The 18,751-nt window shown below is 40.1% G+C and overlaps 2 protein-coding genes across 2 annotated transcripts in view; both read right to left on the reverse strand.

Moving 5' to 3' along the window:
• The window catches only part of serpine2 (serpin peptidase inhibitor, clade E (nexin, plasminogen activator inhibitor type 1), member 2), a 9,466-nt gene extending 6,280 nt beyond the window's left edge, over positions 1-3,186 (reverse strand). The window contains exons 1-4 of the mRNA XM_028572959.1: positions 2,899-3,186; positions 1,055-1,333; positions 614-841; positions 1-110 (exon numbers count right to left, since the gene is read on the reverse strand). The exon at positions 1-110 is cut by the window's left edge and continues 88 nt beyond it. Of these exons, the coding sequence (XP_028428760.1) occupies positions 1-110; positions 614-841; positions 1,055-1,319 (603 nt within the window). The 5' untranslated portion in view covers positions 1,320-1,333; positions 2,899-3,186. The remainder of the gene's footprint in view (positions 111-613; positions 842-1,054; positions 1,334-2,898) is intronic.
• Positions 3,187-5,156: 1,970 nt separating this feature from the next.
• Positions 5,157-18,408, reverse strand: prss59 (serine protease 59, putative). Its single transcript, XM_028572957.1, has 9 exons — positions 18,129-18,408; positions 17,675-17,856; positions 16,243-16,475; positions 14,938-15,073; positions 12,024-12,138; positions 9,764-9,965; positions 8,583-8,673; positions 8,234-8,436; positions 5,157-5,713 (listed from the first exon to the last, which is right to left on the reverse strand). The coding sequence occupies exons 1-9, from the start codon at positions 18,336-18,338 to the stop codon at positions 5,604-5,606; spliced, it is 1,482 nt and encodes a 493-aa protein (XP_028428758.1). The 5' UTR covers positions 18,339-18,408; the 3' UTR covers positions 5,157-5,603.
• Between the last annotated feature and the right edge of the window lie 343 nt (positions 18,409-18,751).

Consider the following 18,751-nt stretch of genomic DNA (forward strand, 5'->3'; position numbering starts at 1 on the left):
GGGCTGGAAGCGAGATTTCCATAAGCCTTTGAAGTAGATTGCATTGACAGCAACCAGACGGGTCAGAGCCGAGTCCAGCATGTCTGCTTTGATCAAGCTGGGGATGTGACCTGGACAAATATGTAACACGGGAACATTATTCAATCAGAAATATTTTATAAATCTCTTTTATATTCACTTCAGCACAGATGAGAAAGAAATAATGCAACATTATATTAGAACCCATCAATCAACGCAGTAGAAAATTGATCAAATTACAAAGTCAAGGCTTCATACTGTGCCTTTGCCTTTGATGTATGAACACAATATGAATAGACTTGCAGGTAAGGACACAGGGGCCCAAACACCCCAAGCAACTCTCACCCTACATAGGGTGATCGGAAATACATTTTGCGCCTAATTCACAGGTGAATAAGTGTCTCTTAGGCTCAATCTCAGTTATGTTCTCTCAAAACTTTACATAATTCAATACATATCTGTCTACAACTATGGAAATCATAACTGGGTCAAAAACATTTTTTACAGCTGTTGCTTACATCTGCCTTTACGAGGGCTGTTTGAGAATATTTTATATTGTGTGTATACTGCTGCTACATTCATCCATGACTCCTACCTTTGGTCTTATTGTTGACCCATTCATTGATTTCATCTGCTGCCACATTGGGGTTGCTGAAGTCCAGGTCCCTGCGCTCACATTGGAAGTTGGCTTTGTTGGCGGATACAAAGGCCTCCTCCATGGGAAAGCCCTCCTGGCTGAACATGGCGTTGGCAATCAGCACAACGTCCTGGTTGGACTTAGCTGTCAAGGTCTTGTGTAGCTTCTTCAACATCCTGTAAGGGCCTGTGCAGACCAAGTAAACAGAAGTGAATTAGTTTTCAATTATTTCTTAGGTTTTAACTGTTGTTTATCTGGCTCATCTGACTGCAGTGACTTCAGTTCATGTTAAGAGCTAAATCGACAAAATTCTAATACTGAGACACAACTGGCATATAATGTTCACCAGCACAACTCCAGGTTAGTGCTTCAACTTCTACTGCCAGGAAGAGTCCTTACCGTTTTTCTTGTAACGTAGAGCATTGAGGACCTGCTTTCGAGTCTCTCCATGTTCTCCTGGTAGCAACATCCCAAGGATGGAAGCTACACCATGGGGTGAAAGAACCACATTTTCCAGGGGCTTGGAGCGGACTACCTGCTGAAATACCTGTATGCCCAGATCAGAGCCCCGTTCACCATAGGAGGGAGGCTGGGAAAGCACACCCTTATGGCCATACAAGGTCACCAGTGCATACAGGCAGAATAATGAGAGATGCTTCATCATCAACTCCAGAGCACCTAGTACGAAACAAAGAACAGAATATTGAATACATTTTCTTTTAAGAACCACGGCAGTCTCATCTGTTGATTTGTTCTCCAGTAGACACACAAATTACAGGTAGCATGTATTGTTTACCTATGAGCATCATCAATATTTCATTATTATGAGAAATACTATATGAACAACAACAGATTTATCAAAACATCAATTCACAACAATAGGCATTCCTTTAAATAATAATTCCCAAGAGAGTCAGATATCACTTTCATATGACTCATCACGGGTAACTGCAATTTGCTTCATGAAAATCACAGTTTATTCAGTGCTGCAGGATCTGACTAACTCTTACTCACACTGTCAAACACTGCTTTGTTTACTATGTTTTAGTTCTTTAATTTGAGACTAAATTAAATCTTTCAGACCATTTTAGGAAAATGATTCAACATGCACCCCACTCACTGAAGCAGAATGAATGTAGCCACAAGAGGCAGCCAGAATGCCTGCTGGCTTGCTTGCTTGCTTCCTTAGAGGGACATATTACATCTGTGATGTATTGTACACGTACCTACTGGTGGTAGTCATGTTTTATCTTTCAACAGTTTCAGTGTGAGCTGTGCAAATGTTTTGGTTATTCGTTATAGTCCTCATGGTTCATTAAGCCATTAGATTTGCAGTTAAATCTCTGAGATTGTTCTCAGAAGCTTTGGAAAAGGCAGGGCATTAGCCTTGACACGCAGTTTGTTTTATGGAAAACCAAACTCCATTTACAAAAATGTGGCGATTTGATGGCATTTTGATACAGTGACTTGAAATCCCTGTACGAATAAAAGGTAGTGTTTGGCATAATATGACCGACCAATCAGCATTAGTTTAAATAAAACTGCTATTTTAAGCCACAGCAATGCAGCTTTCTTTTGGTGGCAAAATTTTAGGAAATCCGACCAAATTCTAAACATTTATATTGTGTTTTATATATATATATATATATATATATATATATATATATATATATATATATATATATATATATGAGAGAAGTGGATGTACAATTTGTCGATAATTTAGGACTCCTGGATCATCTGTATTTGAGATAATTTGTCATCATCATCATTTGTATTTGTCTGTCAAATGTCCAGGAGCACTCGCACACATGACAAAAAGGCATCCTTGACGACCATGCTTATCATACATTAAGCATACACCTAGACCTGCAGGGACTCCAAGAAAGCAGCTCCACACTGGATGTGAGGCGCACTTTTTGCCTGAACTATTGCAATGTAAGTCACGTTAACATAACTTAACTAGCTACTACTTGACGTTACACAAATAACGTTTAACGTTTGCGTTAGGTGGTGTCAAACAAAAGCCACATGATTTATGTTAAAGTTAGCTAACTGAAACAATGTTATTTAAACGGGTAGGAGCAACTTCGTGCGTTGGGTTAGAATTCGGACTACAAGGTGGTGCTCAACCTAGGTACGAGGAACCGTTTGTTAACTGTTTAGAATAACGTTAGCTGCGTTAGTTGAGTCTACTGTAAAAGTAGCGTTAATGTTAAAAAAACCCACAGTCCTTAACTTACCTATCACGAGGTGACGTTAACGTTACTCCGAATAATGCCGCAGGTGAAACTGTAACCTTATTAGTCTGCTTTTCACTACCGTCAAAACGAGAAACGAAGGTTCGGTCGCAATGTAAATGAAAAACACTCTTTATTCCAGTGAGAGTGAGAACTACTACTGACTTCGCTGTTGAGTCAGAGAGGACTTTATTTAAGCTGAACTCCGCCTTCACCGAACATAAAGCGAGTGTGTCTCCGCAAAACGGTCGCTGGTCTCCGTTAGTGTCAAACTCAAAATAACAGAATGTGAGCTTCCGGTACACTTTCAAAATAAACCCCAATTAATGACACAAAAGTTTCACATCATTTATAATATACCGCCCATACTTTTACATTGTGATACAATTGTATTGTTGTAGGCTTCCTTGCCGAGTTTATGCTCCTATTTAGCGGAAGAAGCAAAAAAAAAAAGTTTTCATGTTTAGGTCCGTGTATTTACTTCCTGTATAGGCCTACCGTTTGGCCAACTCTAGCTAACTTGGCGCAGATAAGAACTTGTAATTGTTTACAACAGGAAGTGACAATGATGGGGAATGTTTAGAAACATGTAAGAGCAGTCCTCTTAGTTTTGTTTAGTTAACGTTATATTCAATGGAAAATCGCTGTGGGGCTCCAATTTACCTTGATGCATAAGTAACAACACAAATACAGAGCATTAACACCAACAACATTCTCAGATTATAAAGTCGTGCCTTAATATCACTTAAGGCACTACAATGTTCTGCTGAACAGAACATTGATTAACAGACCATTAACTGGTCAGTTTGCAAAATGAACAGGTCTCATATGCCATATATGGGGTGATTTTGGTTTAATCCTATTTTATGTGATTTTGTACATAACCCCAAAGCGAACAGTATACAGGTACATTTTGGCATTACTTGCCCACAACTGACGTCCATTCACAAAAAAAAACACCTGATGCTTTTCTGTCTGGTGAGGTGATACAGTTGGATGGTGGCACAAAACATGCACACACCTGAAAAGAGGCTGAGGCTCAATTGCATCCCTGCTGCAGGCAAAGAGGATTATGAGTAGGTGCATGGGGATTTTAATTACAGTGGATTAAATGGGAGTGTATGGTCAATTATGACTAAATCCATCCTTTTATGATTGTGGGCTATGATAATACTATATATACTATAATTCACATGTATATTTTGTGGGCTGAACCTCCGCTTTAACAGATTAGTTCCACACAGCCTCTAACTAAATAACCCAGGTGGAGGCTTTAAGAATTCACTGCCACAGCATGGGACACCCATAGTGGGGCTGGATTCAGAGTAGGATTTGGTCAACAGTCTTTGTGGGTATGTGGTTTGTGCTTGGAGTGGGGGTCTTGCATGTCCAGCTGAGATACAGAGATGGGACTGTTGTGTAAATAAACACTGCTTGTGTGGGGTCATTGTGTCTGTGTTTTGGAGGTAGTAAATGAACACACAGCTGTCTAATATAACCATGTCATGCAAGGACAGTTCTTTTTTTCTATTTCAGATCCTGCTTTAAACCAAATCCATCTACTTTAAGACAAAAGATGAGAACATTGTAATATGTCGTCTGAATTACAGAATTTTTTTGGTGTGCCCAAAACGCCATCTCTGGGTCCCACTGAAGATATCATCATGCTCCTGCTGAGCAGCCAACACAACAACACTGTATAACAATCTTATCATCAAACAAGACTAAACTTGAACAAGACCAGATGTGTGCATGTTTGTACAACACGTATCCCATGCAAACCCATGAACCGGAGACATTTCTGGACAAATTTTCTGTTGAAATTTTTTTTCTGTTTTATTGCTGCCTGTTTAAATATGATTCTTAGTGTGTTATCGAACAATCAAATGTTACAGTGAAAGAGTGATGTGTGCTGCTTTATTCCCTGAAATTTCGAAAAGTTGAAATGAAATAGTGTTTCTCAATAAGAACTGTATTGGTCAAGAGTTAGCCACACAGAGCGTCCTGTATGCAGAAAACCATGCAACAAAATTTTGTCTTTCAATATAAGAAATGATTGAGTGTAGTGAAGTATTTCTGGATGATGTTACCAGTTGATCTTCAGTTAAATAGTTCAAATAATGTGTAACCTTATACCTGAATAAGCCAAAGAATAAGTTTATGATTTGTTAAAGAATCTGAAGAATTGGAATATGTGTACGTGAGATTCTGAACACTAATAAAATACAAATTAAAAAAATAAATAATCAATGTGGGTCCACTGACAGAAATCATTAAAGTTTAATTTAATGAAGCTCTCTAGGACTATTCTAAACTATGTCTGAGAAAGCAAATTCTACTACTACTCCTAGTTTAATGTATATTCTGCCCAGAAATACATTATATCAACCTTTGCAATGTTAACTCAGAATGAAATTGAAAATGCAGAAAGAAAATAGCTTCTACAGTCTTAAAAGAAAATAGTATTATTTATTCATCAGATTAAACTTGTCTCACTCATTCAAAATACCTACTGATGCTTTAGTAAAAGTGCCTTTTCAAGCAGTCATAAACGTGGCAGTAAGTAAGCAATCTCACTCCAATGTCAGTGAAATCATTATCGTACGATTTTCATGGGACTAATGAAATTGATTGATTTATTGATGATCTGGACAAACGAGTACTTCATTTGCTTTGCAAAGCTATCAAATGGCCGGTTTAGCTGTCCATCATTGCTTCAACCACTTCTGGAGAAGTAAGAAGATGTGGTCACGGGCCAGAGCCAGCTGGGGGAGATCCTTGCTCCTGGCAGGGTACATGTTGGCACAGTGGGCTGTTCCTGTGAAAAAAATATAAATATAAAGCATATGGCAGTGAAAAACAGTAAAATTGAGATTTTCTCAGTTACAAGTACAATTATCCACCTAATAAAGTCAGAGTTGAACAAATTAGCCATTGTTCTACTATGTACCTGTTGCTTGGCTTATGCAATCACAAACAAAAGTCATTCTTCAGTTAACTTGTATGACTCAACAGATTGATAGGCCTTGAGATACAGTTTAAAAAAGTTAATTTAAAAAATAGTTCTTCAAAGGCTTAATGATGAACTGTGGTCAAAGGAGAGGTCTACCTACAAGGCACCTGCACAAAACTGGACTTGTAATCAGATGTATTCTATGTATGATCTTTGGCTGGAGTTTTGCACTTAGTGGGGTTTGATATCCTTTAAATCACTTACTAAAGTACTAGTTACTGTTACCAACTTTGTAAAGATTATAAACGGATCAACTGGGAATTGCATCTTTATCAAAACATTAAAAAGGGAACACCACCTAAATTAAGAATTCCATATGTTATTTTCATGAAAGATCAATCAATATTTGTGAACATGAGCTACTCTCTCAAAGGCAGAGACCAGATAAGTAAGTCTCAAACTTGTGATGTTATCAAAATATATAAAGTCTGGAGCTGCTACATAGACAATGAATGGGAGACTGTTTGTTTTCTATTTTATACACAAATGAGCTTCATTCTACTGTTTACATACAGAAAATGCACCCATATACTCAGAATATTCCCCTGGGGGCTTTCCCAAATTATTGTCTATGGAGCAGTGTGGAGGTGTGGAGGGAGTGCGGGGAGGAGGTGGTGGCTCAGGTGAGCAGGCAGGGAGGGACTGATTGTTACAGCTGCAGCAAGTTGTCTAATCATGCTCTCCCTTTAAAGCAGTAGTGAGCCGGAGCAAGCTCTTGATGACCGACTGTGAGAGAGGAGACGTGGACACTGTGTGGTGGGATGGACAGCGCAAGTTTTGCCCTCACGAGAGCCTCGGGCCAAGTGGGAGCGAGGGAGCTCCAGACAGAATGTGGGACAATTCATTGCTGATGCGATCATCAAATAAAGAGCTGTGGCAAATAGTCCTCCCTGTGTGTTTGTGGTTACCTGTGAACAGAGGTCTACAGCAGTGGAGCTGCTACAAGCAGTTAATGTGGAGTTATTCATGTTTACTTATATTTTTGGACTGTCTTAACCGTTCCAAGCCCGAGCCTCAAAACCAGAGGTGATCGTGCCTTCACAGTCAAGGTGCCTCGGCTTTAGAACGACCTGCCCGAGGACATAAGCTTCTGTTTTTACCCTGTTCTTAAACTCCTGTAGCACTTTGGGATTGATTTTTCAATGAAAAGTGCTCTACAAATAAAATGTATTATTATTATTATTATTATAATAATAAGACTCGCTGAATCAGTGACTTCTTTTAAAACACTTCTTAAAACACACTTTTAAGGCTCTGATACACCAACCCGATGGCCAACCGTCGGCAGAAAAGGCAGTCGGACTGATCAGTCGGATCCCCGAGGTCAAAAAAGTGCCTCGGAACAAACCGAAGCGACGCCGACTTGAGTGTACGTTCTGCTCTTGCGCGATACATAATACGTCTCCATAATCTCCATAACAGCAGGCGGCGCTAATCTGAATTGTCGCCCAAAAAATTAAAACCGCAAATGACGAACGCGTCATGTGGGTCTGGCTTCTCCTGAATTTCAAAGCCGACCATAATGGCAACAATCTCGTATTCATAGAATCGGCCCAAATTAAAGTCGACGGCTCCTCCGACTGACGACGACACGGAACACACCGAACAGACTCGAGTCACCGACCTCGCCGGACTGTCTGACGGCCGATAATCGGGTTGGTGAGTCAGCACCTTTTTAGACTTGCTTTTATGTGATGCCGTCTTTTTATCGTCTTTCTCATCGTCTGCCTGCTAACTCCAATTTGTTATTGAATCGTGATTTTTTTCTGTACTTTAGTGCTGCCCCATCCCTCTTTTTTCGCTGTCACTACATTGTGCATTAATAGATGTGTATTGATTTGATGTGTATACTCATGTATTGATTTATATGTGCTTTTGTTTGCACTGTCAAAGCACTTTGTAAACTATTGTTTATAAAGGTCCTATACAAATAGAGTAATTATTAATATTATTAACACACAGCTATGTTTGAAACAATATGTAACCTAAAAGTGGGGGAAAAAACTTTTTTTTAACTCAATCCAGTTTTTATCTGGATGTCTTGATCGATTTTGATCAGCAATCACCAAATACTTTGCTTATTGAGAATAAATGGGCTAATTTATCCTTCAAGTTGCAAGCTGGATAGCATAGATGTGTGATAAAGTTACTTTATAATGGAGTGGGCAGTTGTTTCCTTTTGTTTCTTTTAATCAGACTAAATCATAATAATACTTTTAAAATCGTATTTCTAGAAGACAGTATAACTTTCTTTTGAGCTGTGTGACACAAAGTTGCAGTGCTTCTACTTCCTTTGGATTTGCCATTACGCATATTCTTTCTCACCCTTGATGAAAACCGCAGGGAGGTCAGGTGTGATGTCCTGGGTGATTCCCAAGGCGTGCCAGGGGTCAATGGACCCGTTAGGAAGAACTATTCTGGTGGAGCGGATGTCATAGCCGCCGTAATACTCGTTGGTCTGGGCCACGGCCTCCGCCAGCTGCTCAGCACTGACATTGTAGAAGTCTGCACACTGTTTCAAATGATACCTAGATGAGAAAACACAGGTTAACAATGCAACGTCTAATGAAACTGGAGAGAAAATGGTTAGTGTATGATGTGGAAATAATAGGGAGGTGCATGAAAACATAATTATGAGATCATTAGGCAGAGAGGCAATATTTGGTGTACTCACACAAGAGGGAAGCCAGTGAATGGTTGGTTGGGCGAATCGGTGCTCTGGTAGAATCCAAATTCAGTGCAGGTCTGGTAGACCCACTGTCTACCTGGTTACACACACAAACACAAAATGTACCCATGGCGAGCATATTTAGTTGCTTCATATAAACCAAGTCACTAACAACACATCACACACAGCAGGTAGAGCAAACAGTACATTTAAAATTCCTTTACACCCAAATTAAGAGAGGAAAGAGTGCAACTGAAACCTACAAGACAAGGGGGAGGGGGGGTGGTCGGGGCAGTTTTATGCAGACACATCCCAGTGGCTTGTTAAGAGACCACTTCCTGATCCAGTCATCCCCGCCAGTCGTCCCACTCATGAAACTGAAGCTGGGAATGTTACTCAATACTGAGCGCCCAAACAAGAGAGAACATCATTTAAAAAAGTAGCACACCTAGTCTTTGAGTAGCATACTACCTTTTTCAGAAATGTTTCAAAATAAGCACTGCTTGGTTGTTTTAAAGCCTGTTAAAAACTTTGGCGTAATGCTCTGAATTTAACCTTCCCCCAAGACAAAGTAAACACTTGTTTTAGTACTTATTTAGTAATGATGTAATTACATTTTTTTCGACTTTGCCAGAACCCGCCTAGTTTATTTTATTCAACATTTCCTAAAAAAGCCGTTCAACACCACCCAGAAATGGGTTTGCTGTAACCACACCTCAACACATAACCTGACTTGTGGCTGGGTTTTATTCTGGGCTCCTGACACTACTGATGATGAATACATTGGTGTGTCTGCCTCTACTGCAGTTGATTGCTCCTGTATTATTGTTGGACATTGGAACATTTCATTGTGACATCACATTGTCCATGTTATTCGGTCATAAGAAACACACACACACACACACACACACACACACACACACACACACACACACACACACACACACACACACACACACACACACACACACACACACACACACACACACACACACACACACACACACACACACACACACACACACACACACACACACACACACACACACGACAACAAAATGGACCCAAAACATAGAAGGTAAATAAAACTATGTTAGTTATTAAGGTGACATTTTATGGTGGAACACACTAAAATAAATTGTTTACATAAACAACAAATACACTTCCCAGTATATGTCCATACCCACCTCCCCCTGCAGCCGGCCCATCCCAAGAGGTATTAGTCATGTCTCTGACATAGTTATTAAAGCTGGCATCCAGGCATTTAGTGGAGAAGGTGTCCATCATGAGACGGGCCACAGCAACATAGCGCGCATAAGGCTCCCCCAGTAAGGTGTCACCCATCACACCACACAGCACCTCGATGGTGATGTTGGTGCCCGGCACGCCCTGAATTGACAGAACACGCACCAGGCCAAAAAGAAGAAGAAGAAAAAAGCAAATTAATTAAGATGATTTCTCATTACCTTTTCGATATATCATTTTGAAGCTAATTTATCAACATTTGTATTATTAGCTCCTAGTTAGCTCAAGGTCTGCTCCATATAAAGAAAAACATGAATCAAAAGGCCCAATAATTGAAGGAGAGATCGTGGCAACTTTTGGATAATTGTGGTGATCCCTTGCCTGTATACCAACCCACAATGCTCCTCAGAAATGCACTATGGGTACTCAGTGGCATCTGTCCAACAATGTGGTTTTGACCCTCTGTCGCCACCGTATTTTATAAAGCACCCCATTGATAACCCCTCAACTGTGAAGCCACTGCTCTGCCCCTTCTGATTGAGTTACACCTCGGTCCAACTTCTTACCCAAATTCCTCAGTGGTACCTAAAACCTGGTAGTTTGCTCTATACCCAGCCCTTTGTGTCAGAGAGGCAGCTGTTGGCTGCGTTTGTCAGCTAGTGCTGTGGACTCCGTGGCCCACCGCTCCTCTTGGTTCTTTTATAAGCGTCTCTTTAGCTTGGGGCGACAAGAAACCAGAGAGACCACAGAGTCTTTTGTTACTTTTTCACATCAGCTTATTGGTAACCGGACTCACGTCTCCTCAAGGCACCAGGGGGACAGAGAGGGGATGGGATGTAAAAAGGGGATGGGGAAAAAAGGGGTGATTGGTAAAACAAAAAAAGGCACCAAAAGGGGAAAAGAAATGGGACAGATGTACAGTAAGAGATACTAAGAAAACATGTTGTGAGACGTGTTGTGTGTACTAAACCAAAATGAAAGGGCTGTAAGAATTACCAAAAGATCTGGACTTGGGCTGGGCAATATAATTCAATAATTGTAGGAATTTCTTTACAATGTGGATTGTAATACACAGTTTGCAAGATTCAATGTGTTCAACAAAACATGGGGAGTGTAAAACAAACTAGATTGTGGTCAGGTGGTCACATTGGTCTATTTCCCTCCTTCCAATGCTGAATCACAAGCCACCTATAATGTGTAGTGTGGGCTCCACTCCTCATATAGAGATACAGACAAAGTAAGCAAGTAAGCAAGTGGCCCCAGGAGCAACCCTGGAGACCCTCTTGCAGGGCAGTATCTATGGGCCCCTCACTGCTAAACAATGCAGTGTTTATTATGTTTCAGTATACTGCTTGGGCTGTCTGTGACCCTCCTACACCTCATAGCTGACTTCCACTCAACCAAGACTGGATACTACGTCAACCCCTGACCCACAAAAGCCTCTGTGCCACCTCTGCTGTCTCAGTTCAACATGCAACAAAAACATGTCACATCTGATATATTGTTTCTACAAGAGATGTAGGTCATCCTTAAGGGGATTTAGTAAACCATACTGGAATAATGTCTCGGGTCAGTCTATAAAAATTACAACATTTCTTACTGCAAACCTGGATTTTTTCCCAATCATATTTTTATTTTCAAGTCAGTATATGAATACTAAATTGTGAAGGCATGCTTGGGGGATCTTAAAGATAGATTTGGCAGTGCTCTTTCAAACATTAGGACTGAAGTGCTGTGCCAGCCTACGTGGACCTTAAAAATGGGTCTACATTGAAAATAGCTGAAATGATCATTTAAAAGAATAGCAGGAGGACTGGAAGCAGGTGGAAACAGCTTGTTTTTAGAGCTTTAGAGGTGTTGGTAGGCAGCTTTTGTTATGTTTGGACAGCTATTTTCCTCCAGTCTTTATGCTAAGCTAAGCTAACCACCTGCTGGCTCTAGCGTCAGATTTGATTTATGAACTATTCCTCTGAGCAGCTAATAAGAATAATTATGATATGCAATAAGGAGTTGTAATGTCTCAATATGGTGTATATACTGTGAGCAATGGATACTTATTTTGACATGAAAACAAGCTAATTTAAAGACTCTTGGCACACAATGTCAGTTATTGGTCTATTCAATCCAAAAGTATGTGCATCTTTAATCCATGTTTTGTGATGTTTTACTGATGTTGTTTGGCATGCGACTACTCTCCCTCACCTCAAACCCCCTGTTGTCTTCATTGTACTGGACCACATCCATGAAGTTGCCAGCCAGCATTTCCAGGAAGTAGGCAGAGTCCATCTCTGTCTGAATCTGCAGTTTGGAACACAAGCTGGAGGGGAAGAGGAGGAAGACAGAAGAGAGGAAGCAGAGGAATAGGGAGGGAGAAGTGAAGTAGGAGGGGGAATTGGGGGACAGTGGGGGAGGGAAGGTGGGGAAGATAGATAGGAAAATGGGTGCAAAGTTAGACCAAAGCTTGTTTTGGCAGTGGTACAGCACATCTAGTAATTTTTAATAATAATTTTCCTGTGTTCTCAGGAAATACAACCTCTGGCCATTTTAATAAATGTAGAAAACTAGCAACCAGCAAGTGTTTAGAGCTTCTTATGTATGATAACCAGCTACACAAAGCAGTAGCACTTCTTTAGAGGATGTGTTGAACATTGAATGTGGCTAGATTGTGTTGACTTCTATTCAAAGAGTTACAACTTATCCCTCAGAATACAGAATAAACTTTATTAGCCATGCTAGTGCCGTGGCTCTAGGAACAGCAATGTCTGTCAGTCAGTCCACCACTTTAGTCTAGACTAAAATATTTCAACAAATATTGGATGGATTGCCATAAACATATGCACAGACAATCATGGCCCCATAAGGATTAGGCTAATCCTACAGACATTGGTGATCCCCTAACTTTTCCAGTAGCGCCAACATTTTAGTATTTTAGGGAAATGTCTTGACAACTATTGGATGGCTTGCATTGGACTTTGGTACAGACATACATGATTTCTAGACAATGGGAGGACGAATGAATAACTTGGTAGCATGACTGTAGACTTAACTCTTAGTTTTATCACAACACACACACACACACACACACACACACACACACACACACACACACACACACACACACACACACACACACACACACACACACACACACACACACACACACACACACACACACACACACACACACACACACACGTCTGTGGAAAAAGACTGAGGTGGTAAAATTATAGCTTCCTTGACTGTCTGTCAGACCTTTACTTTGGTGAATTTAGGTAACAGGTTGACAATGTGTGTGTGTGTGTGTGAAGATACTCCCGTTATGATGAAATTGTTACGCAAGTATTGTATCCTCTGAGGCATTGTGGTTTGGAAGCTGGACAAGCATCCAAACCACCTTTGTGACCTTTTTGTTTGCATGAGGACATGTCTGCATGATCCGCAAAAAGCTAAAATATAAAAGGATGTCCAATGTGGTCAGGGCACTGAAGTCAAGTAAAGGCTTTAGTGTGTCTCCATTATTTCAGGGAGACTAACCGCACCATTATAATAGCCATTTAAGCCTGTTTATTCATCATGTTGACTGACCATACAGTCACTATAACAACGTAAAATAAGCAAATAAAAAAAAACACAACCAGAGACAGCCATAATGACTGCAGACATAGAACAAGCATGCTAAGAATTACGTCATACTTGAAACTGAAAAAGAGAAAATGAAGAAAAATAATGTGCCAATACAAATAAATGCACAGCACGTATTCAGAAACTGGGCCTTTAAACGAGCCGCCAGGTTTTGATGGCACAGCTATACTTTATATAGGTAGAACGTGCTGCTACAGTGCTGTTAAAGTAATTCCCTGGATGCAATGACGGTGCAGCGATATCAAGAGCGCAAATGCAGAAGACCTAGAAATGCTGACCAATCAGAGCAGGCTGCGCTAAAACGGAGCATTTCAGACAGAGGCTGAGAAAATGAATGTGTTTTTTGAACAGTAAAGCATGTAAACATGTTCTAGTAGAAACCCCCAAAAAAGCATGAACCTCAAAATGAGCATAATATGGGACCTCTTAGTAATGTTCACTATTTCCATTTGAATTGTATCCTTGTCAGGGTGTAAAAGCCTTTGAAACGACAATTAAAATATGTGACACTAAAGCTATCAATTGAAATCTTTGACAACAGTAATAATAATATGAATAATAAACACAATTAATAAATAACAGTGTGTATGATTAAAATATGTAGTTTGGTTTACAGGGTTGCCATAGACAACCAGTGCAGTGACCAATTCTAAAATAAACAGATGTAAATCAAGTGGCTCACACCCTTTCTTCCTCTCTGGAGCAGGTCCAACATTCCAGAGTCCCTGGCTCAGTCCAAAAAGGCTTGAGGGACACTCATGAAGCTGTAACAGGACCTGACTTAAACCAGGAACCAAGACAACCCTCGCTGCTCTTTGAACCTCTCACATAGCTCCCGGTATCACTACAGTTCTTCAACTGACGCTATAACTGCTCACATCTAATAGTGCTGTGTCACACACAGCACTGCTCACTTGTCCGAACATTAGCATATTTAAATGAACAATTAAAGATTTTGGGAAATTCTTTCTTGCCGAAAGTAAGATAAGACTATTGATACTACTTTCAAGTCTGTATGGTGAATATGAAGCCACAGTCAGTTAACTTAGTTTAGCATAAAAATTGGAATCAGGGGGAAATAACTAGCCTGGCTCTTGGCTAAAATAGAGTGACAATGTATAACACACTCAAAATGCAATGGGTTTTGCCAATGTAGGGGTGTGTTTTCCTCCTCAGTTACACAGATATCATGATGACTATCTTAGCATATATCATATCATGTATTGTAGAATAATTTTGTTAATTTGGAATTCCCACCTTCATCCTTTACCAGGTAATTCAAGAGAAATGATTGTACATGGTTGGCTGGTTAGCTGATGGAGGGTACATTTATGCAGTTCATTATTAGAGATTTGTCTTCCAGATCTTTTAGGATGAAATACATCATCCAAGGCCTTGGTCTGCTCAAACTTTGCAATTCTTTGTAAATGACAGGATAGAGAAGGTATGGGTTACAGAAAGTTAGACACTGTACTTGAAGTCTTTGGTGATGTTGTCATAGGTGTTGGGGTCCTTCAGGCGCTCCACAAGGGTACTTGAAGCCTTTTTTACCAACAGGGGGCACTCTGCGTTCTCTGAGGCCAGCGAACGCCACACAACCTCCAAGTACTCTGGCAAAACATAAAGACAGAGGGAGGGGTGGACACTTAAACCTTGGCTGCTATAACAAAAAGACCAAAATAATACACAATAACCCTGGTTAAACATACAGGACTATTTTGATGCACTGCAAAAGCAACAATTCATCTTCAAAAGAATGTGTGATCCCAGTTCTAGTCAAGTGCTCGCAAAAGTATTTATTTAAAAGGTTTCGGTGAGGTTTAAAGTGAAATGATGAGTCTCAACCAAAGGGAATTTTACAGTTTATGAGACAGCAGTCTCTCAAAAGAGAAACTCAACATTACAAAATCTTGGAATAATTCCACCTGGAGTGAAAGCCAACCTCTTACTGGTAATAATGCTGACTAACTGCCGTGCTGTTTTGGGAAATAATAACATTGGGTGGGGAAAAGATACCGGACGTCAGTAGCACACCACATTCACTATTCTCTGTGTTTTGTCTTGGATATTGTTCATAGTCAAAGACAATGTGGCCTGAATGTGTGTGATTATGTCTTCAAGATAGCAGTGGTGTGTGGGTGGGACGGTACAGGTCCATGTTCAAAGCTACTCTGACCTGAATTCCCGCCTGTAGCCTACCGGAGGAAAACAACGGGCTCAGCCAAACCCAACACAACTACAGATAAAAAGTGAAACCCTTCTCTTCTTTGATCTGTCTGGGACTCTTACTTCCAAGACAATGAACAAAACTGAAAAGGTGTAGTACATTTCAAATGAACGCCAAAAATTAACCCATCTTTACAGAGATGGACAGGAGCACATTGTAGGGATTGCAGGCAAAATCTATTTAAAAGAGGATATTTTCTTTAAATAACGGTTGTTTAGTGCATTATGTAAAGCTGAATGAAATAGTGAAGCATATTAATACACAATCTCAAGTCACCCTTTATGTGTGTAGTTTATTTCCTGACAGCAAGTCCAACTTAAATTCCCTGTTTGTTCAGATAGAGTTTAGCATAAAACTGTGATTATCCAAAAAGGAATGGTATCCTTATGAGATAAGAAATATAGATACAGATAATGAACAAATATGTTTTGTGTGTGTGTGTGTGTGTGTGTGTGTGTGTGTGTGTGTGTGTGTGTGTGTGTGTGTGTGTGTGTGTGTGTGTGTGTGTGTGTGTGTGTGTGTGTGTGTTGTCATATCATGCAATGTCTATACCTGGGAAGTTAACAGTAGCATAAACAGGTGCACTTGTGGCCACAGAGGCATGGACCAGGTGAGGATACTTCAGCCTAAACCAAGCAGCGAGAGAACCTGGGTACGACCCACCAAATGCCACCCACTTGCGGTTGGTCAGCCCTCGGGTCTCTGCCATCACAGTACGGAAGTGTGCCAGGTCAGCCAACGCCTGACGACTACTGAGGAAACGTAGACTGTCTGTACTGAGGTCACTAAATGGAGAAAAGAGGAAAGCTTAAATAAAATTGTAATTTTAGTAAGTATCTACAGTATATCCATCATTCAGCCTCAACAATACTGCCCATAGGCAGGACTGACTTTTGTTGCCACTAGGTTGCCATCTAGTGGTACAACAGCTTAACCAGTATCAGCTGCTGTGCATTGTGAACACATGAAACACATGAAGCTGGTTGCACAATGGATTTTTGTCCTTCTGTTGATCCCACAGTATTGTTGGACCAGAGTTACTGAAAGCTCTAAAACAGCTGTGAACACATGTTGAGGGTGATGGTAAAAGCATTTGGTAGGGTCACACTGTAAAGTGATACTTCCCCAATCCCCACTTGGAAACTATTTGTTCATTGTACAGTGGGTGGCAACACTACAGCATGACGAATCAAACTGCCAGGGTGAGAAGTCTTAAAAGCAACCTTTCTCAAAGTATTGGATGAGCACAATTCATAACCACATTTATTAATAACACTTTTACTGATCTTTATTTCATTGTACCAGATTGAAATTATCTGCTTTTTGCAAAGGGTTCTTCAAATATTGTACTTTTATAAATAATAAACAGCACCAGCATAATTGGTTTAATGTCTCAAATGTCTTACATCATAGTAACTGCTTGTGGTTTGAGGGCTTGAGCCCAGCCCAGCTGGTTGAAGGGCAGCAGCAGTTTCTGTTGACTAAATATAGGATACCAAACCAGTAAACCTGCTATTATATTTGATATATTATATTATATTATATTATATAGGAAGTTCAAACCTATAGCTTTTTTTTCTTTGACGCAGAAGAAAAAAATTTGACTTATTTTATCTCACATTGCATTATAAATCAGTGATGCTAAACAACTGTCCTATAGAATGAATGGTTTTGTGTTTATTGGACAATATCATCAGACAGGTTAAAGAGGAGGAGTCAAACTAAATTGATTCCTGTCTTTAAAACTAAAAATTATGAATTTGGTTGATGAGATGCAGTTTCCTTGAAAAGAACAGAAAGGCTAGCATTTTTTGGCATCTTGATGCTGTATTTAGTGCACTCTGGCATTGTTGTCACCTGCCTTCCCAGACAAACCAAAGACGTAAAAGCTAGAGAGTTTGAATAAACAGATCTAAAAAGGCTTGGAGTGAACACCCCTCCCCACATACAAAGTCAAGAATTTAATCAGCAAGGTCAAACATACATGGTTGGGTGACTCTTGCCATAGAAGCGATGTTCCAGCATCAAGCAAAGAGCTCCTACTTTCTTGGCATAGGTGAGCCAGGTGCCGTACTGCATCCAGGCTGGATTGGCCGGGCCCTCTCCACCTATCATCAGAAACACTGGACCACCCGGCTTGTAATAGGTTTCATTTACAAAGTACCTCTGAGGGGAAAAAAAAAGAAAGAACGTTTTTCAGAGTGGAAAAAGGAATTTATCAGTTTGTCTGAAATCTTTAATTAGAATTTTGACAGATGGAAAGGTGCACATTGATACACTTGTCTAACTGTATTGGAAGGGATCATACACTGACTACATTTACAATGCTTTTATCCTAAACTAAGCCCATGGGAAAGCAATGACTAGCTTGATCTTGTTTCCAAAATATATTCCAACCCTTGTAAGGATACACACATACAACATATAAACAGACTTACTTGTTTCCACTCTCTGCTGTCTGCCCCATTGAAGTGATCCAGTTTCTGAGTGAACCACTGCTCCTCGGACACAGCCCTCTGGCTGGTATCCTGCACTTGATTAAACTTCCTGAACCCCTTATACCGTCCCTCTCCAACTACAAACAAAGAAAACAATAAAAATAAGGTTACGTTACACAGCAACGCACACCTTTCGAGAGCCATGTTCATTTAATTTAAACCGGGAAGCAGTCAGGGGCATGTGAGTTCCATGTAGTCATATGACCAGTTCTTCTGCTACTTTAAATGACTCGCAAAACATGGGAGATAAGCATTCGTATTTCCATGTACCGCTTGCAGGCAGGACATTCTCATCATCATATGTGTTTATGTTTTTTTAAGTGAACGTGGTTGCTTTCTATTATTAGTATGTATTCAATTGAAAAGCTTAAAAATCGATCAATACAATTTTTACAACGTGTTGTAAAATATGGCCCTAAATCACCCAAAACTGGAATGCGTAAATAGCAACAGTATTGTATTTTTTTTGGGAGGGGGAGGGGGGGAGAGATTTGAACGTTTTTGAAAGTAAAACGGAAAGAAACGGAACATGTATTTTCTTTTAATCATAGATGTAACGTGAA

Source organism: Perca flavescens, chromosome 3 (genome assembly GCF_004354835.1).
Source record: "Perca flavescens isolate YP-PL-M2 chromosome 3, PFLA_1.0, whole genome shotgun sequence".
In the NCBI taxonomy this organism is placed as follows: Eukaryota; Metazoa; Chordata; class Actinopteri; order Perciformes; family Percidae; genus Perca; species Perca flavescens.